The following is a 25,898-nucleotide window of genomic DNA, read 5'->3' as shown; positions in this document are numbered from 1 at the left end:
TACTTAAAAGAAGGCAGCTTCCACTGTCTGTTTGCTTTCTTGAATCTATAGTTTTTTTATGTCTCTATTTCTCTATTACTTTCTTTGCGGTTTGATTTAATATTTATTTGATTTAAAGTTTGGATGAGTGGGCTGTTAGGATATGAGTTGCACTACAACATAATACTTACCAATTTAAACTTTGTTCCTGCAATATGCTTTAATGGGTTTCTTTTCTTTTTTTTAGTAGAATTACTTCATGGTTTCTGCAAGGACATTCGTTCAAATTTAGAGACTACTACGTCCCTCTTGGCAGATATGTTCTGAGTAACCTACTTACAATGAACATAAAGCATAATATTAAATTTGTATCAACAAAAATGGTGCCCTCACACACTTTATATATAAAAGAAACTGAGGAAACTTGAATTTTTTATAGTTATATTTTTCTCAGCTTCTTTCATTCCTGTTGTAACAGAGACACAGAACTAAGTTAAACTTGCAAAAGGTTAAATCTTATTTGAATATTCATGTTTTATCAATAATTTGTTGTGTCTATTGCTATGACAGAAATTGGAGAGCTTGGAAAGGGTACTCTTTTCATCTTTGATCATTATGTTTTTAATTATTTTAATTTTTCGAAGAAGTCAATATAGTGTATATAATTGTATTGTGGTTGTTTGGATCAGTTATATATCTACTTGAATGCATAAAAAATTTCCTTATAATGTCTATTGAATTTTGCGTAACAATTTGTATCATGAATATAATGTAGTGATGTCAAATAGGCTATTGTTTTCTTCTCATCATCTATTAAGTATTTTTTTTTTCTTGAGAAAATCTTTTGAGTAATTGAATGCATGCTCAGTTTCTTAATGGAACACTACGGAGTTTCACTCAAGAAATATGATAAGTTAAAACACGTTGTTTTCTGAAATAGTATGCCATGGTTTAGATATATAGATTTAACAATCTAAATTTTTCTTTCCAATTCTTCTCCTCTCTTTCCTTTTTTTATTTTTTTTTATTTTTTTAAAAGAAACATAATGATATAAAATTCTTATAACTTTATTACTTCTAATGAAACCATTTTTATAACTATACACAGGTTATCGTTTTCACTTCTTATCTTTTGAAAAATATTCATATCCAAAAACAAACAAAAAAGGAGGAAAATTATTTCAACAGAACAAATTATAGATGGAACATATATACTTCAATGCATGCAGTGGAAGCATGAGAACTAAGTTTATATTGAAAGTAAGTTCCTTCATACATAAAATGATCCCACGCGTTGCACGGGTTAAAATAAGGCTGTAGGATATTTGTGGCTGTAAATACTTGAGGTGAAATTAGCCAAATAGGCAGTTTGCTTAGGTACAGGTTATTTTTTCCCATAAACTACTCTTTAGAATACCATTTAGAGAAAAGAAAAACAGAGTTATCCTTCCATTAGAGAGCAAAAGGGAGATTGAAGAAGTTTGATATTTTTAATTTGATTTTGATTGTCAATTTGTCATTGCTACAATTATTGTTTCTTTATGTGTTATTGTTATTTACTTTTATGTATGTTTTGATCTCATATTGGGTTAGAATTATAGGAAAAAATAATTGTGTTACCCATGTTCTTAATATTTTCTATTGTACATGACTAATTGTTAACAATGTTCTACTCAATTTTTATGTATTTTAGGTTAGTTTAATGCCATTTTGTATGTTGTTTCTGAAATGATTTCAAATTGTAGAGTGAATATATGTGGAGTAAATTCGAAATTATTTTCTAGGATGTTTAAATTTTCATTGTGATTCTGTTTTTGAAAAATAATCCCCTCAAACAAATTTCCGAACAGAATTAAAACTGAAAACATCATCTTTTAAAATAATCTCTCACAATTTTTTGGACTATTTAACTGCATTTTCTTTAAAGAACAGAATATTAAAAAAAAAATAATGCATTTACGTTTCCTATAAGAGAAATCCAAAGATGAGCATGTGAATGAAAAAAAAAAATTGTTATAAATTTTATTTCTTGAAACCTTTTTGTATAATGATACCTACATTGGTAATTAGTGTTACGCATTTATGGTCTTTCAATTGCTATTAAAGGTGTGAGGAAAATTATTAAAATATAACAAAATGCTAACTTTTGTTTTTTGCTTGACTTTGTGATTCATTAGATTGATTAGAAAAACTTTGAGAAATTAAAAAAAAAAAATTTCTTGGTTTTTGAAGTGGCGCTTCAGCTTTATTTGTGTCTACATAATTTCAAAATCATATATGGAATTGAAGTTGGCATTGTCATTACAATTCTATCATGTTCTATCATGATTGATACTTTGTAACTGTTGGATGAACATTTTGTGAGTTTGGATGGTTGTTTGTGATGTAATGTAGAGAAATTACCCCATATTAGATTTTAATCTTAGCATTAAAATTGGATTTTTAAATTTTCATTCAGATTTCAAGCTTTAGAGAATATACCTAAATTAATTCTATCTTTACACCAAATTTCATGATTTTTAACGTTTTTAGCACACTCACCCCTATTCTTGCCTTTGTTTTTTCCCTTCTTAGCATTTAATTTTACTATTCTCTTTTCATTTATGGCTTTGATTTACTGGAATGTTTTTTTTTTTTTTTTTCACTTCTTGATATTTAATTCAAATTGTTCTATTAGACTTGGTATCTATTAATTTTTGTACTACTCAGCCTATTAGGTTCAGTTTATTGTCAGTGTTTTTAAATATGCTATTATTGTCTTTGTTAGCTTGGCTTATTTTGGTGTTCATTTGTTTACATTCTCACGTGCTATTGTAGGTTTATCATTTGTGCTTTAGCTTTTAAAACCGTTTGTGCTATTCAAGAAGAGCTGCTGAATTAAATTGAGAGGTCAGTACAGCCTAATTTCCCCTTTGTTACTTTTATTTAGATTTGTATGTCTTTATCATTTGTTGATGTTCGATTAAAAAATATCTGAACAAAAGTAGTTTTCAAAAGATTATTAAATATGTACTCTGACTCTTAAAACAGATGCTAATTTTTTTTTTCACTACTCCATCTTATAATAGTAAAAGAGAAAATGGAAAATGCAAGATTAGAACGACAAAAGAGACGGATGATAATGTTTGAAAAGCGATCCAAAAGAAAACAGTATGACAGACAAAATGCTTTGCAAAATAAAGTCATTACTGAAAAAGAAAAGAAAAAGGAGAGACAATTCATTAGATATTGATGTTAACATTGTTCATTCCTTTGGAGAAAATGAGTCAAACGTAAGCAATGTTATTGAACCTTGGAATTTTGGCCCACCTTATGTATGTAACCATTGTGGTGCGGTGTTATGGTATGAAGAAAGAAGTGTAAAATCTAAGAGGCCTAGAAATCCAAAATTCTCTTTGTGCTGTATGGAGGGTAAGGTGAAGTTGCCTTTGCTTAAAAAACCACCTCCTCTTATTAATGAGTTGTTAGATCCTCTTGGTGGACAACGATCTAAAACATTCAGAACTCAAATAAGGAGTTATAACGCAATGTTTGCAATGACATCCATGGGTGGCAAGGTGGATAATAGAGTTAACGATGGTAGAGGTCCTTACATTTTCAGACTTAATGGTCAAACCCACCATAGGATTGGAACACTGTTTCCTAATAATGGTGAGGATCCACAATTTGCACAGCTATATTTCTATGATACTGAAAATGAAGTACAACATAGAATGAATGCTTTTAGTAGCACTCCAGTTAATAAAGACCTTGATCCATCTATCGTTGACACATTGATCCAAATGTTTGATGAGTCAAACAATTTAGTGAAAATATTTCGTATGTCTAGAGATCGTTTCCTAGAACATGATATTCATCATTTAAGGTTACGCCTTATTGGTTCACGAACTACAAATGGAAGAGAATACAATCTTCCTACATGTTTTGAAATTGCTGCAATCATTGTTGGCGATATTGGTGTTGATAATGCATATCGTGATATTAGTGGAATTAAAAGGAGGGTTATATAGGATCAATGAATTGCATCCATCGTACATGGCATTGCAATATCCTCTTTTATTTCCATATGGTGAGGATGGCTTTAGGCTTGGCATTCTGTGCAGAAATATAAATCAAATCAGATCTGACACAAATGACTTCGTTACTATGAGAGAGTATTCTGCATTCAGATTGCAAGAGCGGGATGATGAGGGACATACATTGATATCTGGTGGTCGATTATTTCAGCAATTTGATGTAGATGCCTATACATGTATTGAGGCAATAAGACTTATGTGGGTGAAAAATAACCAAGAAAAGTTGAGGATTGAACTATATAATGGATTGAAGGATGCGGTTATGAGGGGTGATACAACCCCTGCATCTGCTGGAAAAAGATTCGTTTTACCTTCAAGTTTCACAGGAAGTCCAAGGTATATGATTGAAAATTACCAAGATGCAATGGCGATCTGTAGGTGGGCTGGCTATCCAGATCTGTTTATTACCTTCACATGCAATGCAAAATGGCCGGAAATTGAGCTTTTCCTATCTAGGAGACCTGGGCAGAAAATAGAACACCGACCTGATGTGGTTGCAAGAGTATTTAAGATTAAACTTGATCAACTTTTATACGATTTAAAGCATGGTCTACACTTTGGAAGAGTGATTGCAGGTACACTAAGCTACACCTTTAATATATTTTTTTCCCTTATTCCTTTTGGTGTTCATAATTAATCTAAATTAATATAATTAACTTGCTATTTTGGTACCAGTTGTCTACACCGTTGAATATCAAAAGAGAGGCCTACCTCATGCACACATATTGCTATTTCTACAGAGTGATGACAAGCATCCTACAGCAGCAGAAATTGACAAGATAATCTCAGCAGAAATTCCAGATTTGAATAAGGAACCCCTAGCTTATGATGCTGTCAAACAATACATGGTCCATGGTCCTTGCGGATCTATAAATTCAAGGGCAAGTTGTATGATTGAGAAAAAATGTGTTAAACACTTTCCTAAGAAATTTTGTTCTCAAACCACTGTTGATAATGATGGTTTCCCAATATATAGAGGAGGAATAATGGAACATATGTTGAAAGAAACGGAGTTAAACTCGATAATCGATTTATAGTTCCTCACAATATTGCCTTATTGGTGAAATTTCAAGCTCACATAAATGTCAAGTGGTGTAATCGTTCAAGGTCTATCAAATACTTATTCAAGTATATTACTAAGGGACCTGATCGTGCAACTTTATATCTTGAAGAAAATTTACATGTTGATGCTTCTACTGGAATGCAAAATATGACAGACACGGATGAAGTTAAAGGATACTTAAATTGTAGATATGTGTCTGCCATAGAGGCATGTTGGAGCATATTTGAGTTTGAAATCCACTATCGACAGCCTGCTATTCAAAGACTTAGTTTCCATATCGAATATTAACAGCCAATTGTTTTTAAAGATAGTGAGTATTTGGATGACGTTGTTGATAGACCAGAAATCAGGAAAAGTAAATTTACAGAATGGATGAAGGCAAATGAATTGTATGAAGAAGCAAGGGAATTGACTTATTCTGAATTTCCAACAAAATGGGTTTGGCATAAAAGAGACAAGGAATGGAGATTGAGGAAGTCTGGAAGATGTATAGGGTGTATATACTATGCCCATCCTGCAAGTGGAGAGCGTTTTTATTTACGGATGCTATTAAATGTTGTTAAAGGAGCTCGATCCTTTAAAGAAATAAGAACTATAAATAATGTAGAATATTCAGATTTCAGATCAGCATGTTATGTGCTTGGTTTGCTTGATGATGATAAAGAGTGGCATGAAGCTTTAAATCATGCCTCACATTGGGCTTCAGGAAAACAACTTCGTGAGCTTTTCGTCACAATGCTAATTTTTTGTGAAGTTTCAGACCCCTATAAATTATGGATTTCAAATTGGCGGTTATTATCTGAGGACATTCTTCATCGTCAAAGAGCAGTTTTACGCTATGACAATTTACATCTTGATGACTTCCAATTGCAGAACTACGCACTTAGTGATATAGAACAAATTATGATAAGAAGTGGAAGGTCTTTGTGAGAATTTGAAACAATACCATATCCAAACACAATGCTGTTGAGACAATGTAACAACAGAATATTACAAGAAGAATTGGATTATGATAGAGATTCTTTGGCAGTGGAACATATTCAGCTTTTTAATGGTCTTAATATTGATCAAAAGAATATATATGATGCAGTAATTGATTTTGTTTTGAGAAATAAAGGTGACTTCTCATTTGTATATGGACATGGAGGAACTGGAAAGACTTATCTTTGGAAAACTATTATCTGCGGATTGCGTTCAGAAGGAAAGATTGTCATTGCGGTTGCATCATCTGGAATTGTTGCATTATTGTTGCCAGGAGGAAGAACGGCTCATTCGAGATTTCAAATACCAATAATTGTAACAGACAGTTCAACTTGTGGAATTAAACAAGGTTCACAAATTGCAGAACTTATGACAAAAGCAAGTCTTATAATTTGGGATGAAGCTCCTATGGCACACCGAAACTGTTTTGAAGCTCTTGATCATTCATTAAGAGATATTTTACGTTTTACTGGCAGCGACAGTGCAAATAAACCTTTTGGAGGAAAAACAGTTGTTCTTGGTGGTGATTTTAGACAAATATTACCGGTTGTAGCTAAAGGACGCAGAGAACAAATAATTGAAGCATCAATTAACAAGTCTTCATTATGGAACAATTGTAGAGTCTTCATTTTGACAAAAAATATGAGGCTGACCCAAAATCCAGGTGGTATTGCTGCAAGAGAATTTGCTGAATGGATATTGAAAATTGGTGATGGTGAACTTAATAATAATGAAAGCGAAGCATTGATTGAAATACCACATGACTTACTAATTCAGCCAAGCAGTCATCCTTTCAATGATATCGTGAATGCTACCTATCCTGACTTTCATACTAAATTCAATGATTCGAAGTATTTAGAAGAGAGGGCAATTTCAGCTCCAAGAAATGAAGTTGTTGAAGACATAAATGATTACATGATTGACCTTATTAATGTTGATGAAGAAACATATCTTAGTTCAAATTCAATATGTAAAGCTTCAACCAACATTCTAGATCAAGATGTCATGTATCCAACAGAGTTTCTCAATTCATTGAAGTTTCCTGGTATTCCAAACCATAAACTTAGGTTGAAAGTAGGACTGCCAATAATGCTACTTCGAAATTTAAACCAAAGTGTTGGACTTTGTAATGGTACCAGACTTTTAGTCACTCAGTTATCAAAATGGGTTTTGGAAGCTCAAATTATATCAGGATCTCATATTGGAGATAAAGTATTTATTCCAAGAATAGTTCTTTCCCCTTCTGAATCTAAATGGCCTTTTGTACTAAAGAGAAGACAGTTTCCAGTATCAGTTTGCTTTGCTATGACAATTAGTAAGAGCCAAGGTCAATCTTTGAAATGTGTTGGACTTTATTTAGACAAACCAGTTTTCAGTCATGGGCAATTGTATGTTGCCATCTCCAGAGTTACAAGCAGAAATGGCCTTAGGGTACTTATTGCAGAAAATGATAATGATGATCACTTTCATACAAAAAATATTGTATATAAAGAAATATTCAATGATTTACCTAGAGGTAATACATATTATTTATTAAAATTTTTTTGAAGCTGTTGATAATGTAAGTTAGATTATCACTTATGTCACAAATAGTAGATTTTACTCCATAATTAATTAAAATTTTACTGATGTTCAAATTGTGCAAATATTACAATTTCATATGAATATGGAGTACACAACTTTGAAGCAGATATCGAGGGATAAATACAACTTGAAAGTGAAAGTTAGAGTTTTACGAATGTGGGATGCAGTTAATATAGCAAATGACCATGACCTGATCCGTCTTGATATGATATTGGTTGACAAAGAGGTAAATTCACAATTGATTTTCTTTTAGAATAAATTTTTACTAATATGCTGTCTTTAGAGTTTCTTTTCCAAACAATATTCATGAACAAAACCTAATGTATTATATACATTAATCTAAGTTGACCATCAGAAACAGCATTCACAAAAACAAAACAAAAAAAAGTTATATTCCATTTCCTATTGTTAACAATGCACAACTGTCAAATAGTATTTGTATCTGAATGTGCTGATTTAGCATTTCATAATGTTCAAGAATGTCATGATGTACATTTTTTTTGAGTATCAGAGCTTAGAATGTTCAGAACTTTCGCTTGGTGAAAATTGCAGTATATGCTCTCTACTAGGAGGTTGCAGGTCTGAAGAGGAGGCCGCTGTAAGAACAGGTTTTAGAAATCTATTCACAATAGTAAGAATTTTTTGAAAAAGATAATAAGTGCATGGGTGTGTGCAATGTGTCCTAATTAACATATAATTAAGCTGCTTTTTTTGGGTAAGAATTCAATTTATTACTCCCAAATATATACTTGCTATAACCATTTCATATCTATGCAATGCTACATCGTGATTATGTCATTTTTCTTTTTCCACTACAGGCTATATACCCAACCCAACATCTTAATATCTTACAAGATTTAGGATGTTTTTGCTTAGATTATATGTTTAAATTGATGCTATATTTTATAAAAATCAATAAAGTGTTGTACTTTTCATGTTTAATTTGTGGGTGTCTGTTGCATACACTGTGTAAATCCCAATCAACCCAATTAATAGTTTGCAATCAGAGAACGTCTTTCAATTTCTATACTGGTTAGTTTTCTCTTTACTTTTCAGTTTGTGCATTAATTATGATCAGTTTTTAATAATTTTGCTGGACTCTTTTTTTATTTAATTTTTTGGGTTATATTTTTTATTAAGGTATTTGTTTAAATTGATGTGTGGGTATCTATTTATGATGTCCGGTTAAAAATAGAGCAATAGATTATCCTACAAAAAATATGAGCCACACGAACAGGTAGGAATAAAAAATGGCAATTGGGCTTTTTCCTTATCTAGGTATTTTAGAAGCATTAACGTGGATCTCTTTGAGGGATGCTATTATGATTTAAGTTTTTCAATTAGCAGTAGCTTTGTTTAATTAGTTTAAACAGATGGGCTAGATTTGGATTTGAGGGATTTTGGTTGGAAATTGTTTTGTTTAGGGTATCTGACTTGGCTTAAATTGGTTTAAAGTATCTAGAATCGATATTGCCCATTTGGGTCACTTTTATTTTGAATTTGCTTTCCCATTTAGATTAAGATAAAGATTTGTTCTGTCATTCAAAACACAATTCCTTAATAATTAAAACCACACCAAAGAAGTGTCATAAATATAGGTTCTATAAAATTGTCATATCCATGCTGGCAAAGTGATATATCATTTTTCCATTATGGAATTCGGTGCTGCTTAAGAATTGATATATCAAATCCAATTCAGCTTCACTACAGCATCAAGTATTTGTAATCTATAACAACTTTGGTTCTGATTCCATTTTCATTTCCTTTTTCTGATGCCATCAAGTTTATTCCCTTTAATTCTTACACTGTGTCATGTAGTTTGGTACAAACTCCTTAAAAAATAAAAAATACCAATACTATAGCACATGTCTGCATTTGATTAGACTAAGGAAAGGTTTAAGCAGGTGCTACTTTTTCTTTTTACGTTGGTGTTCTTTTATAAATATAGCACATGTCTGTATTTGATTATTTTGTGCTTTTTTATCAAAAAGAAGTTATTCTAGATTTAGATGGTGATTTGCTTACAATTCTTTAAAATAATTTTTGCTTACTATTATTTGAATTTTATTAGATTTTGTATATACATTAAAAAACGTAATTTAATCTAAATTTATAGATTTTGTCCTGTTTTATGGAGAATGGATTTGAATATACACTTACGTAATTTCAATGTTTTATATATATATATATATATATAACATGCACCTTCCTCAAAATTGCATTCATACACAATTGGATCTGCTGGTCACAACAGAATTTTTAAATGACATCAATGCTGCATGATCTCAACTAATCAAATAATTGATCAACATTTTAGGGAAAATAGGATTCGGGTATATGCTTTTTGGGTAGTAGACTAACAATGAAGTACTTTGGGTGTCTATTATAAATGAGGTCAGTCATAATTTCTACTTTTGTTAAAGTTGGACAAACTATTGCTGCATCCACTGTTGTGTTGAGCGGTAGTTCAAACTTTAAACCTCTCTACAAAACTGCTCAGTTTTTCACAGATAGTTTGAATTACACATTTAAAGGAATTCAAGAGAATTATTTTGTTAGGATCCATTTCTGTCCATTCTCCTTTAGGAATTACAATGTAAATGAGTTTACTTTTGATATTGTGGCAAATGGTCTAAAATTGGTTTCAATATAAAAGGATCATTACAGTTCATAAATGCCATTGAAATTGTTCCTATTGTAGTTAAATTTTTTACAAACTCAATTAATAGAGTGGGTGACAATAGTGTGAATTTGAGTAACCACGTATAGATTGAATGTAGGAGGTGCTGAATTTAAATCCACTCAATGAGCTAAGGAATCCATTTCCAACACAATACCAAATTGCAACTGCTAAATACTGACTAAATGCTAATTCATTTTGTTGCATTTTATTCACCGTGGTTGATGTTATTAGAGGGCTTTCAGACTATTGTACGCCTTTGATGCTTAATGTTATTTTCCTCTTTAGTTAATTATAAATGACTAAGATGGTTTTCATCAAGGGATAATTCATTTGAAATGTTTGTAGGGAACATTAATACATGCAAGCATCAGAAAGAATCTGGCTCAAAGTTACCGTCCGCAACTAAATGAAGGGAGTGTATATGCAATTACAAATTTCTTAGTTGAGGAAAATAAAGGGAACTACCGTCTAGTACATAACAATTTCAAAATTCTTTTCAACTCAACAACTTCAGTTTGAAAAATCAGCGGGCTTGATCATTCAATACCTCAATTCCAATTTGAAATTGCTGATTATGAAATTGTACCTTCCCGTTGTTATGAGACTACTTACTTGACTGGTAATTTTATTTGTTTTACAAGTTAGTTTACACATACCATTTATATATTATATGTTAATAACTCACTGTTTGGTAATTATGTAACTCTTATCTAAAATAATAATAATATGTTCTTACCAGATGTGATAGGCATATTAGACTACATCGGAGCCATTGAGGAGATCAAAACAAGAGGGCGGCCGACAAAGATGAGAAACATCCGATTGTTGTTAGAAGAGTAAGATATATATACATTTTTAAAAACTCATATGTTATAAATTTTTATTAACTCAAACTTACATATAAACAATTTCAAAAACAAATCAGTTCAAACAACTTTGTGGGAAAATACTGCACAACAAATAGATGATGATTTCTACAATACAAATAGAGGGCCATTTATTATAATAGTCACTTCAACCATTGTGGAAACTTACAGAGGTAACAATTGACTAAACCATTTATCAAGTACATAACATTTATGCATCAATAATCCTTATAAATTTTTACAATTTTTTTGTAGGTGACTATCAATTATCATCCACTTTTGCAACAAAGCTGTATGTCAATCTAGACATTCCAGAAGTTGCAGGAATTAAAGACAAGTAACTACTGCTACACTCTTTTTTTTTGGATGGCTACTTTGCAATACTTCTTAATTTGTAAGATTATGATAAAAAAATTGAATATTCAGCAAACAAACATAAATTAATGTTAATGTTGATGTATAGATTGAACACCACCATGGGTAAACGTAAAAGAAATTATGCCAAAAGGACTACCTAAAGTGCAAGATGGAGAACTTGGCTTACATAATAGAAAAACAGTTGCTGAAATAAAGGATTTGGAATGGAACTCTGAAACAAAGGTATCAACTGTACTTTTACAATATAAATTTATTGTAATTATTTATGTGTTTAATAATAAGATATAATATTAAAAATTAACTAAACTTTTATTATAGGACTTGCTGGTAACATGCAATGCCAAAATCATTAACGTTAACAACAAATATGGATGGTATTATATTGCATGTCTCATATGCAAGACGAAGGTGAAACAAATCAAAGGAGTTCTATTGTGTGACCGTTGTAAAAATGAGCCAAAATTTGCAGTCCCAAGGTAAATAAAAAAAATGATTTGTAACTTCACAAAAACACACAAAATATATGCAATATTCTACCAACAACTTTGTATTTGAAATAGCTATAGAATACAAGTCCAGGTACAAGATGAGACCGGTTCAACAACATTCGTTTTGTTTGATAAAGGAGCTGAGAAAATTATATCTAAGACTGCAAAAGAACTTGCAGAGACGCAAGAAGAGGTAATTTCATATATAAATGTCAACTCTATGTCTTTATTATCTGAAAATTGAAGTTCTAATACTTTCTTACCAATGCTGTCATCTTAGATGATACTTGAGAATTTTAAACTGTCATTATAGTGGATAGAATGACTCATTTGTGGAAATTTTCTGAAATGTCACCCCTTTACATGATACTTGGTCTATGTTTGTTTTCTAATATATTTTGCTAATAGCTTTAAATTACAAAAAAAAAAAAAAGCATGAATTGAGAGACAACCGTAGAGCATTATTCCTAAAATTACTGTCAGACTTTTTAATTTATTTTTACTTAGGTAGGATGTCTCCTACCTAATTATTCAGGAGGCAAGCAATCTCTTCACTTATTATGACAGGAAAAGCCCACAACAACTTCGAAGATCAAATAGCCTAAATTGTTTTCCTTTCCTAAATCTACCACCCTTTCGTCAGACTCTTCTTTTACAATAAACCTTCATCTCTTGGTTTCACAACCACCGCATCACACCCTTTCTCGCTTCTATTCCTTAATTTGCAACCCCTCTGTTCCTTATATTCCTCATGATTCTTGAAGATTACAAACCTCTCCAACACAAAACTATTTAGTCAAAAGCCTCTCTAATCTGTAAGATTATAATATAATCTCAAGTATTTGTTCTGGTATGACTCAATTACAATGTCGTGAGCACTCTGCTTATCTATGTAAGGAGGTCAGTTTTTCTTTGATTTTTTGGGTATTTTCTAATTATTTTTGAAAGATTTTTCTACATATGATTGTGTGGATTGGATTTCTACGTGAATTATGTTCTATGTAAGTCTTTCTTTCTTGGAAAATTTCAGTTCCTTTTTTTTCCTTGAACTTCTTCCTGCGATTTATCAGTTTTGAAGACAAGCAATGAGTTTTCCATTTTAAAAAAATATTTAATCTCGACCAAAACGTTGCAGCAAACAGAATTTGTACTGCTTTATTTATTTAATTGGGTCGGTAAAGGAATTGTGTTGATGTGCTTTATTGGTGATAGAATGAAGTATTTGAAAGATCATTTTGAACAATTTAGAAACTACAAGATGGGAACAACCTAGATTTTGTGGTTGAGGTTTTGTCTATTTTAGAAGCTATGCCTAGAACACTGTGACTCGAGTATTTGTAATCTATGTAGTTAATTTAGGAAAAAGTTTGTTTATTGATTTATTTTTTGTTTATGGGTAGAAGGAAATACTTTGCTGATAGGAAAGATGCTTACTAATTTATTTATATATTTTACTTCTGTAGAGAACAGAAAATTGAGGCTTTAATTGCTATTTGTATGACTCTTTGTTTATACAGAAATTGAAATTGGATGACAATGTCCTACCAAGAGAGATTCAGAGGATAATTGGCAATGAATATTTCTTCCAACTGCATCTTGACGAATATAATTTGAAATATGGAAGAGAAAATTATACCGTTTCAAAGATTTTGGAAACGAAAATCTCACATAAAGTTGATAGAGATCAGGTAATAATAAAGTTGAAATCTATTTCCAGTATATTTGTTCATTTAAATTGAAGCATACATTCCACCTTGCTTGCTATATGATTTTAAATTTTCTATGACACCATCAAAGTCAATATAGTACAATGAAAGCACTTTAAATTTTAAGTAACATGCATATATTCTTTCATTATTTCAAACAACATTTAATAAAATTACAAATTATTGCAGGACACAATAGAGGAAATCGTAAGGAAATCATGGAAGGGCAAGTCAATCACCAGTCAAAAAATAGAAATAGGACAAACATCTGTTGAAAGACCTCAATTAATTGTTGCTGTAACTACAAAAGTTGAAGAAACTTATGATAAAAGTGTACCAGTCCAAATGCTACAAAAACGTCAAAAGGGTACTAAGCAGATTGCATCAAAGAAGAAAAAAAATTTGAAGTCTAATGATCTCAGTGTATTTTATAAATAACATGTTGTTACAAGCAACATAAACAAATTGACATACTAGATTACTCTTTTTTTTTCTTTTTTTTTTTTTAAGAAGAGTAAACTAAATATATTGATAAGTTATTGTGTGTCATTTACTTTGTACATATTACAATGAATTTTAGTGAAGGATTATGAATGTGTATCATTGCAGCTTTTTTGAATTGTGGATTTGAGATGCATTACAGCTTTTTAATGGTATTATCTTAATATCTTTTGGTTAATTTTTTGTTTATAGTTTGTAAAATTTCTATTGCTATGGCAGCTTTGCAGCTATTCTTTGATGATATTAACATAGCATGGTGATGCTCCTCTGTCACCATTGACCCACATGCCTAAACCTGTATGTCCCCATATACATAACAATTTAATGTATATAGTTTTAGGTATTGCACACTATATACTTAAATATACTAAATTATTAGATGCAAAATTCATTAATATGTGAAACGATCCCACGCATAGCGCGGGTTAAACACTAGTTTTAGATAATAGCAAAACAACTTTATTAAACATAACATTAAGTCATACATAATGTCATACATAATAAAATACATAGCATCATTCAATAGGATTTAAGGGCACACATCCTAACAAGTATGAGTTGAGTGATTTATGGCTTCTCTCATATATTCATTTGTTTGTTGTGGTTTTGTCACGGGTTGCCAAAGGGGGAGATTGTTAAGACATATGTGATTGGATGTTAGGAACATATGTCAACATTTTATGTATTGGCTAATCCTTTGACAAAATGCACTTTACGTATATTTGGATAGATCTAGGATGTGTTTAATGCTTCAAGAAACAAGGTTTCAAGTTCAAATGTTAAAGTCATGCAAGTCTGTCCAAGAATCAAGTGAGAAAGTGCTGGATTTCAAAGCTCGACAGCTAGTATTTATCGAGCTTTAAAAGCTGCTAAAGCCCGTGGCTCGACAGCTAGCTCGATAGATGGCTATCTATTGAGGTTTATGAAACTCAGTTTTTCAGGACTGTTTTTCATTCAATCCGTGAGTATGTGTTTGAGCTTTCTTTTCTCACAATCCTAAACATATATAAGGATTATTTTAAGGGCCATATCAGGTTGCACAGCCAAGAGCATAATTGCACAAGAGCATAATTCCTCAAGTGTGACCAGAAAACCTAGTTTGCCCTAGTTCTTGAAGAAGCTGCTGTGTTTGTACATCGTAGGGTTTTGTGACCAAGTAACTTCATGATCTTCATCGTGTGATGAACAAAAATACTTTGCAGCCAACATCCTTCTCAAGTTGGTGATCAAGTCCAGTACTGGGATCCGCGCATCTATTGGTTAGTCACGTACTGGGAACCGTACAATACAAGGAGAGATTATCACTACAAAACAAGTCCAATTGGGTATTGGGGTAAGGGTTTAACTATAGGTTGGTATAAGGAACTAGGATTCCTTTATTTGTAACCGCTTGTTTTGATAATATTGCATTCTCGAGAGTGGTGGCCTTAAAATCACCCGGTGGGGTTTTTGCCGTGTAGATTTCTCCCATTCGTAATCGCCATGTCATTTAATTTCCACTGCATATTTAGTTATTTGGTAATTTGTTTGTCCTGCCACGCTCATTGCATGTAATTGAACCTAATTAATTCACTTGGCTAATTAATTGGTCAATTCATCACAAGGGGTCAATCCATTTTTGGCCATCACGCTGCATCTAGTTTATTTGGTGATTTTTTGGTGCCTCTACGATTTGCATGTAATTTTACCTAATTAATCAATTTAGGTAATTAAATTAATTAACTATGGTAGATTTATCTTAACCCAACAAGGTAGGTTTAGGACTAGTCTAGGGCCTAGCCAAAGGATTGAAAGATGTTTTTGGAAGAGAAAAACGTTACGGAAACCCTAAGCATGCGTACATAGCCATGCTCATTCATATGCATAATTAAACCATGCGTATGTAACCACGAGCATGCGTATGCTCTAGGGTTTCAGAAAAGCTATGAAAGGCAAGTTTTAATGGAAAATACGGTAGAGTTAATCCTACATTGCATAAGAAGAGCCCTGCCCCTTCTCTTTGAACACTAAAAAAGGCCCTATGGCTATTTTCCTAAAAACACATAGAATTAATTCCAAAAATGTGATTCAAGAGAAGTTTTCTTTTGAAAAGCATCCTAAAAATAAATTTTCTTGGCTAGGACCTAGTCTGGTCTATAGCCTTTTAGTTAAACTTGCTAACCCTTTGGGTATTTTGTTTTGCAGATTGATCTAAGGAACCGTAAAAATCATGCTCTAGAAGATTTTGTCCGAGGCATTTATTCTTATCTTTTTATTTCCTTTTCTTTTGTTTTTATTATTGTTTTATTGCTTTGATAATCTCTTATGTATTTTAGGTTTTTTGCTTTGATAGTTAGAAAGCATACTAGGTTGATTAGAAGTAGTTTTGTTCAAGTGTTGCTTGTTGTGTTTCTGGGAAGGGGTGCATACGCATCTCCACGACCTTGCATACGCTTGCTTATGCATGCACACACATGGTTAACCCAAAAACCTAGATTTATTTACTTTTAGATTTTATCCTACTTTTCTAGTTTAAATGCATGTTTTAGTTTCTGTTTGAGTTAGATTTTACATGAATAGGCCTTAGGTTAGTAGAATAACTTGTTTTATATGCTTAGTTTAATAGATTGATAATCAGGATTTATGGTTTGTACCAATAACATGAATATGCATAAGAACATGAATATGCATTAATGCATAGGTGCTGTGGTGCAGTAAGGTAAGTAAGATGAGTTCATGCATATGAATGTGAACAAGCATCTCTTGACATGATGATTGTTTCCTTTGAACCTTGAATGCTACAATACAAGCTTGGGATGGTTGAACATGCTTGATTATTACCATGATTGTGATTTGCTACCTTTTTAATGCTACTGCCTTATGTGTGTTGTTGCCATTGGCTATGAAGAGCATGAATTGATTAGATGGGTGATAAGGATATGTCACGTTGTGTGATAGATGCATGTTAGGATCGGCTTTGTGTGTGTGTGTGTGTGTGTGTAGTGTCAGGATGTGTGCACTTAAATCCTATTGTATGATGCTATGTATGTTATTATGTATGACATTATGTATGACTTAATTTGTGTTTAATAAAGTTGTTTTATTATTATCTAAAATAATGGTAACATGAATATCAGGACATTATCATATAGTCTATGAGATGCATAGTATGTGAAAAGTCATAGAATATATAAATCATAAGTTCTTTGTAAACTCAGAATTTTAGTTCGTAGTCGGTGATAAAATTGGGCATTTCATTTGCGAAGACTATAACATATCAACTAAGACGGATTTGTCTTGATCATGGAAATGGAGATTTATAGTTGGTATGTTGATATATTTTAAAAGCTAAAACATATTGAACTAGACCGCTGTGAGATTTATTATTCTCCTAATGACTGTCAAATGAATAATAAACTCACGACTTATATTTACATGAACTCTTAATCCTGAGAGGATAATGGACTTGATCATGCAGTGTAGGTTGCTTTGATATTTCAGGAGTGAAATCTAAAGTTACGGTTAAAACCTCAGTATATTGGGCAACTACATTTAGTGTTGATGGAACATATATTCTTAAGATGAAATTCATAGTCTCTTAATGGAGATATAAAGTATTTCCTTGAGATAAGTTTAATGGGTTTGGTTATTCAGAAAGTTAGGCCTAACCACTTTAGTAAGGAGTTACTAAAGTATATATTTATGGAATTAGATTTCATAAATATATGATGAATAACTTTAAAGGATTAAACCGGGTACTCAAGGAATTAAGATATAGTAATCTACAAAGTGACAGTCTACATTCATGACTTTGTATTATTACGAATATTTTATAAAGGGGTTGCATGTACAGTAAAGTCTTGGGATATAATGATGGAAATATGCATGTTTGTATCACTTTGATGGAAACATGCATGTACGTAGCGGAAAAATAACAGATCTACTTCATTCATAAAAGTTAACATGTACTATATAAGTTTCAGAATTTGAGAACAAGAGTGTACCTTGGAGCGGTGAATTTCAAAATTTTCCAGATCAGAAGCACTTGGGAACACTTTCAATCTTCACTCCAATTCCACTAACGCCCAAGATGTGTGGTCTTTCAATCAGTTCCAAAGGGAGAATGTCAAAAAGCGTCTAACACTTCTTACACCACTTTGCAATAGTGTTCTTACAATTCTCTACAGAAAATTCTGTATGTTTCTCTCTTTGTATCTAGCTGATTATCTAATAAGGCTGGCCTTTTGGGCATTTTCAATTGGGCTTAAGTGTGTGGCTTGGAGTGGGACCAAAATGGACTAATAAGACACTAGCTCCAAGGAGCCTTAGGCTTTTCAGTCAACTCTTAACAAGTCCAAAGTTATCATGAATTATATCTGATACCACTATATAAATATAATTGCACTATATGCCTTATCTACAAATTATATCCCAAAACTTTATTGTACATGCAACCCTTTCATAAAATATTCGTAGTAACACAAAGTCATGAATGTAGACTGCCACTTTGTAAATTACTACATCTTATCCTTGAGTATCCGGTTTAGTCCTTTAAAATTATTCATTATATATTTATGAAATCTAATTCCATAAATATATACTTTAGTAACTCCTTACTAAAGTGGTTAGACCTAACTCTCTGATTAACAAACCCATTAAACTTATATCAAGAGAATATTTTGTATCTCCGTTAAGAGACTATGAATTCCATCTTGAGAATATATGTTCCATCAACACTAAATGTAGTTGCCCAACATACTGAGGTTTTGACCGTAACTTTAGATCTCACTCCTGATATATCGAAGCAACCTACACCTCATGATCAAGTCCATTATTCTCTCAGAATTAAGAGTTCATGCAAATATAAGTCGTGAGTTTATTGTCCATTTAACAATCGTTAGGAGAATAATAAATCTCATAGCGGTCCAGTTCAATATGTTTTAGCTTTTAAAATATATCAACATACCAACTAGAAATCTCCATTTCCATGATCAAGACAAATCATCTTAGTTGATATGTTATAGTCTTCGCAGATGAAATGCCCAATTTCATCACCGACTACAAACTACATTTTGAGTTTATAAGGAACTTATGATTTACATCTTCTGTGACTAAATCACATAAATCACATACAATGCATCATGGACTATATGATAATGTCCCAATATTCATGTCACCATTATTTTAGATAATAATAAAATAACTTTATTAAACACAATATTAAGTCATACATAATTTCATACATAATAATATACATAGTATCATACAATAGGATTTAAGGACACACATCCTAACATATAATATATAAATAAGGCCTAGAATGCAATTATATTTATATAGTGGTATCAAATATAATTAATGGTAAATTTGGACTTGTCAAGAGTCGACAGAAAAGCCCAAGGCCCATTGGAGCTAGTGTCTTATTGTTCCCTTTTGGTCCCACTCCAAGCTACACTCTTAGGCCCAATTGGAAGGGCCCAAAAGGCCAGCCCAATTAGATAATCAGTTAGATACAAAGGGAGAAACATACATAATTTTCTGTATGAAGAAAAACAACACTATTGTGAAGTGGGGTGTAAGGAGTGTTAGACATTTTGTCATTCTTCCTTTGAAAACTGATTGAGAGACCACACATCTTGGGCGTTCGTGAAATTGGAGTGAAGATTGAAAGTGTTCCCAAGTGCTTCTGATCTTTGGTTTTTGAAATTCACCGCTTCAAGGTACACTTTCTTGTTCTTATATTCTGAAACTTACATAGTGCATGTTAACATTTATGAATGAAGTAGATCTATTATTTTTATACTGCGTATATTTTGTATGCGATACAAACATGTTATTTTCCATCATGTAGAATGACTTATTAGAAGATCCTTTGATGGAATTAGAATTTGGAACACAATAAGTAGAGACTGACCTACAGATTGAGTGGGGTTGAGTGCCTAACACCTTCCCATCTCTATACCTAAACTCAGGATACATGCTTTAGTAAGATTAGTCCTTCACATAAGGGTGCTATAATCTAGTTGGCACACCATTTTTACCCTCTGCCTGGTCCACTCGGCTAAGGCGTACTTCCTAAATGGATGCAAGAAGCAAATCATTGCGAGCGCTTGCGCCCATAAAGGGGAAGGGATAATAGTCTCCATGGCTAAGCCAACCTTAAGAGCATTCCTAAATGGGCATACATTTAGTGTGGACCCATTGTTAACAAGCAACATTGAGACCTTAGCACCCATGCACTCAATAGCAATCTGCATGACCTTGTTTGAGTGATTCCTTCTAGAGTGAGCTCTTCATTGGAAAAAGTGAGAAAAGGGTGAGACCCGGTCTCCCATACCATGATGGCCAAAACTTTTTGAGACGTTGTCTCTATATGTACCTTTTTTTCCAAACAATGCTTCTAGTATTGTAGCTTGGTCTTTTTAAGAGGCCATTAAATGGACATGTGAGCTTGAATCCTCTTCATTTGGGCTAAAAAAATATCTTCCTTTTTTTCTTCATTCCCATTGTGTCCAATGGGATTTTTTCCTTCTCCCAAGTTCCTATAGGGATGGTCCTTCTCTAAGAAAAATTGGCTTGTAATGCCTCCACTCCTAGTAACATTTTCTACTCTTTTTCTTGAATCTTCTTTTTCAAGTCAATCACCCCTTTAGGACGATTCCCCACTATAGGCGCTCGATTTTGTACCCACGATTTAATCAAGGAAGATGACTAGAATGATCATCCATGTGTTGGAAAAATACATGTTTATATCACATACAAAACATACGCAGCGGAAAAACAACAGATCTACTTCATTCATAAATGTTAACATGTACTATGTAAAAAACGAAGATCAAAAGCACTTGGGAACATTTTTAATCTTCACTCTAATTCCACTAACGCTCAAGAAGTGTGGTCTCTCAATCAGTTTTCCAAAGGGAGATCTTCAAAATGTCTAACACATCTTTCACACCTTTTTACAATGGTGTTTTTTTTATTCTCAAAAATTCTGTATGTTTCTCCCTTTGTATCTAATTGATTATCTAATTGGGCTGGCCTTTTGGGCCTTTTCAATTGGGTTTAAGTGTGTGGCTTGGAGTGGGACCAAAAGGGACCAATAAGACACTAGCTCCAATGGGCCATAGCCTTTTCTGTCAACTTTTGACAAGTCCAAAGTTACCATTAACTATATTTAATACTACTATATAAATATAGTTACACTTTAGGCCTTATTTATATATTATATCCTAAGACTTTATTGTGCATGCAACCCCTTCATAAAATATTCGTAGTGATACAAAGTCATGAATATAGACTGCCACTTTGAAGATTACTACATATTAATTCCTTGAGTACTCGGTTTAATCCTTCAAGTTATTCATCATATATTTATAAAATTCAATATATACTTTAGTAACTCCTTACTAAAGTGGTTAGGCCTAACATTCTGAATAACTGAACCCATTAAACTTATCTCAAGGGAATATTTTGTATCTCCGTTAAGAGACTATGAATTCCATCTTAAGAATATATGTTCCATCAACATTAAATGTGATTGCCAACATATTGAGGTTTTGATCGTTTCTTTAGACCTCACTCCTGATATATCAAAGCAACCTACACCTCATGATCAGGTCCATTATTCTCTTAGGATTAAGAGTTCATGCAAATAGAAGTCTTGAGTTTATTATTTATTTGACAGTTGTTAGGAGAATAATAAATCTCACAGCGGTCCAGTTCAATATGTTTTAACTCTTAAAACATATTAACATACCAACTAGAAATCTCAATTTCTATGATCAAGACAAATCATCTTAGTTGATACGTTATAGTTTTCGCAGATGAAATGTCCAATTTCACCACCGATTACGAACTAAAATTATGAGTTTATATAGAACTTGTGACTTATATCTTCTGTGACTAAATCACATAAATCACATACAATGCATCTCATGGACTATATGATAATGTCCAAAAATTCATGTTACCATTATTTTAGATAATAATAAAACAACTTTATTAATCACAACACTAAGTCATACATAATGCCACACATAATAACATACATAGCATCATGCAATAGGATTTAAGGGCACTAATCCTAACACCATGTACCCCAAAAATCATGATTGCTTTACATGCTTTAATTCATTCATTGCATATAATAAAAATGATCTTGAGATTCTAACAGTTGCGACTGTATGTCCGGTTCCCAAATCGGACCACTGGATCGAAAGATATTGCACGATCAAGTTTGCACGGTCAGCATGAATTGTGTCTATGTAGAGTCGACCACGCTGTTGGGGTTTATGCCCTAAAATCCAATTTATTGGCATGTAATAAATAGTTAAATTGTTTAATTGTATGAGACTATTTATAAATGAACTAATGGGACATTATCTTAGTCCATGAGATGCATTGTATGTGATTTATGTGATTTAGTTACAAAAGATGTAAATCACAAGTTCCTTAAAAACTCAAAATGTAGTTCGTAGTCAGTGATGCTATTGGGCATTTCATCTGCGAAGACTATAACATATCAACTAAGATGATTTGTCTTGATCATGAAAATGGAGATTTCTAGTTGGTATGTTGATATGTTTTAAGAGTTAAGACATATTGAACTGGACCGCTGTGAGATTTATTATTCTCCTAACGATTGTCAAATGAATAATAAATCTCACGACTTCTATTTACATCAACTCTAAATCCTGAGAGAATAATGGACCTGATCATGAGATGTAGGTTGTTTTGATATATCAGGAGTGAGATCTATTAGTTACGGTCAAAACCTTAGTATGTTGGGCAGCCACATTTAGTGTTGATGGAACATATATTCTCAAGATGAAATTCATAATCTCTTAACGGAGATACAAAATATTCCCTTGAGATAAGTTTAATGGGTTTGGTTATTTAGAGAGTTGGGCCCAACCACTTTAGTAAGGAGTTACTAAAGTATATATTTATGGAATTGGATTTCATAAATATATAATGAATAACATAAAGGATTAAAACGGGTACTTAAGGATAAGATGTAGTAATTTACAAAGTGGCAGTCTACATTCATGACTTTGTATTACTACGAATATTTTATGAAGGGGTTGTATGTAGAATAAAGTCTAGGGATATAATTTATAGATAAGGCCTAGAGTGCAACTATATTTATATAGTGGTATTAAATATAGTTAATGGTAACTTTGGACTTGTCAAGAGTTGATAGAAAAGCCCAAGGCCCATTGGAGCTAGTGTTTTATTGGCCCATTTTGGTCCCACTCCAAGCCACACACAAGAGCCCAATTGGAATGGTCCAAAAGGATAACCCAATTAGATAATCAGTTATATATAAGGAGAGAAACATATAGAATTTCATTAAGTTTTGCAGAAAGTTTTTCATGAGAACTTTTCATAAGTGTTTTTCATACAAGGAATGAAATGGTTTGTATGTGAGTGTTAGACACTCTCCTATTCTCTCTTTGATGAAAACTTATTGAGAGACCACACATCTTGGGCATTAAGTGGAATTGGAGTGAAGATTAAAAGTCTTCCCAAGTGCTTCTGATCTTCGGTTTTTAATTTCACCACTCCAAGGTATGCTTTCTTGTTGTCTAATTCTGAAACTTACATAGTACATGTTATCAATTGCGAATGAAGTAGATCCGTTAATTTTTTTCGCTGCGCATGTTTGCATGAGATACAAATACATATTTTCCATGCATTTTTCCAACAAATGGTATCAGAGTGGTCTTCAATTCGAATTGTATAACATGTTTTGTGAGATTTTGGAATTAGAGATAATAGTTTCATGTTGTGAGAAATTTAATTTTCTGCATGGTTGTTGAAACTATGACTTGATGAAAACTGATTTTAATGTTATGATGTTGTTTAAATTTTGAGTTTAAGTATGTTAAACTATTTTTTAAGGCTATAGCATCAATGATATTCAGTTTAGATATCAATTTGTGTCCATTATGTTCATATGATGGTTTTTTTGTTCATGAAAACGTTGAAAAACTGTCTTAGAAAAATTTCGGGAAATTCGAAATTTGCCACGCTCGATCAATCGAGCATTTGTCGAGCATCGATCGAGCTGGCAGAATTTTTCTCGATCGATCAAGGATTTGTCAAGCATTGATCGAGCTTCGTAGAATGTTTCTCGATCGATTGAGGATCTGTCGAGAATCGATCGAGCTTTGCGGAATTTTTTCTCGATCGATCGAGCATTTGTCGAGGATCGATCGAGAACTGGGTATTCAGAATTTTTTCTAAATTTTTCTAATTGTTTTCACATATATAATGAACAAAGATGTGTGTGATGAGATTACACATGGTTCTAACTAAAAGACCTAATGAAATCAAAGATATTAGTTAAATAGAACTTTTAGTCCTAAATAGTTTGGGACTTGTCTTTTAAGAAACATTCTAATGAGATTAGAATTGTTGTATGTTTAAAAGTCCTTAATTTATGTTAATTAGAAGTTTTAATGAGATTAAAGCTTAATTAAAAGGTATATAGTTTCTAATGAGATTAGAACTTTTCTTTTTGTAGATTAAGGATAGAGTTCTATATAACTAATTTTTGATTCATTAGTGTTTAAGGAATCCTAAATAGTTTAGGACTTCCATTTTAGTTAGTGATTCTAATGAGATTAGAGTCTTCATCAAGTGCAAGGTTATTAGTTGTGATGGGATCTCAATTATTTAAGAAAAACCCAAATAACGAGTGGAAGTGCTTAAATAACCATTTTGTTAAGTTTATTGTAATGTGAATAGATACCTTGTCTTGACTTTGAGTCTTGCATTCCATGCGGAGTGTGTTTATTTCACGGATTACAAGGTTAAACTTCTTTGTGATTGCACGAATGTTCGTTACGCTATAGTGACGTGACTTAGTAACATCACATTGAATTTAAACAATTAAACACATTTGATGTGTAGGGTTAAAATTGTGATTAGATCACAATGTTTTTAGGATAATCCACTTGTTTTAAAATTTCTAGTGGGAGAGAGATTCAAGGGTTGATTCTCACGGCCTCCATTGCTAGTTTATAGTAGTGTGATTAGGCACCTCGCCTTGGCGTATATGCCTTGCTCCCTTCGGAGGGTGTTTAATTCATGGTACTACAGGTTAAACTTCTTGATGATACATGAAGTGTGTTTTTACATTGAGAATGACCACGCTTCCGTGGAGTTACTTGGTGACTCACATTGATTCTAGGCAATGGTGTACACTAGACTAAGTGTAATGTTAACCTCCCTTTGGATTTATGTCATTATTACTTAGAGGCTAAAGGAAAAATGGCAAATTATTTTTGTTTGGTAAGAGTTACCATGATAGCATTAATAATGAGAATAATTCTCGCCTGATCATAGTGATTGGTATGACCCCGCTTTCGAGGAATATTAATTGCGGGATTAGGTTGTCGTTGCACCTAGTATAGTATGTTTTTCGGGTTCCATATTATATGGTTATGGATGCAAAATATAATGTCCCTGGTATTAAGTTCGTAGTCTCAAGACAAAGTTGTCATAAATTTTGTTCTCAAGGTACTGTTTTAATTGAATCACATTAACTAAGAAATAATTTTGGACATGGTGCTTAAAGGAGCTGAAGTACATATATATGTTTCGATTC

General features: G+C 32.3%; 3 protein-coding genes across 3 annotated transcripts; all 3 read left to right on the top strand.

Annotated features, from left to right (window-relative positions):
- Positions 1-4,014: 4,014 nt before the first annotated feature.
- Positions 4,015-6,048, top strand: LOC142626310 (uncharacterized). The gene is made up of 4 exons (XM_075800135.1): positions 4,015-4,630; positions 4,731-4,936; positions 5,032-5,325; positions 5,410-6,048. Exons 1-4 carry the CDS (start codon positions 4,015-4,017, stop codon positions 6,046-6,048), a joined length of 1,755 nt encoding a protein of 584 aa, XP_075656250.1.
- Positions 6,049-6,078: 30 nt separating this feature from the next.
- Positions 6,079-12,411, top strand: LOC142626302 (uncharacterized). Its single transcript, XM_075800122.1, has 6 exons — positions 6,079-7,530; positions 7,790-7,909; positions 8,195-8,291; positions 11,488-11,569; positions 12,171-12,291; positions 12,379-12,411. Exons 1-6 carry the CDS (start codon positions 6,079-6,081, stop codon positions 12,409-12,411), a joined length of 1,905 nt encoding a protein of 634 aa, XP_075656237.1.
- Positions 12,412-12,647: 236 nt separating this feature from the next.
- LOC142622863 (uncharacterized) lies at positions 12,648-14,408 on the top strand. The gene is made up of 3 exons (XM_075796417.1): positions 12,648-12,998; positions 13,616-13,786; positions 13,994-14,408. Exons 1-3 carry the CDS (start codon positions 12,951-12,953, stop codon positions 14,240-14,242), a joined length of 468 nt encoding a protein of 155 aa, XP_075652532.1. The 5' UTR covers positions 12,648-12,950; the 3' UTR covers positions 14,243-14,408.
- Positions 14,409-25,898: the final 11,490 nt, after the last annotated feature.

Source organism: Castanea sativa, chromosome 1 (assembly GCF_040712315.1).
Source record: "Castanea sativa cultivar Marrone di Chiusa Pesio chromosome 1, ASM4071231v1".
NCBI lineage: Eukaryota > Viridiplantae > Streptophyta > Magnoliopsida > Fagales > Fagaceae > Castanea > Castanea sativa.
This window is presented reverse-complemented; position numbering and strand designations above follow the sequence as displayed.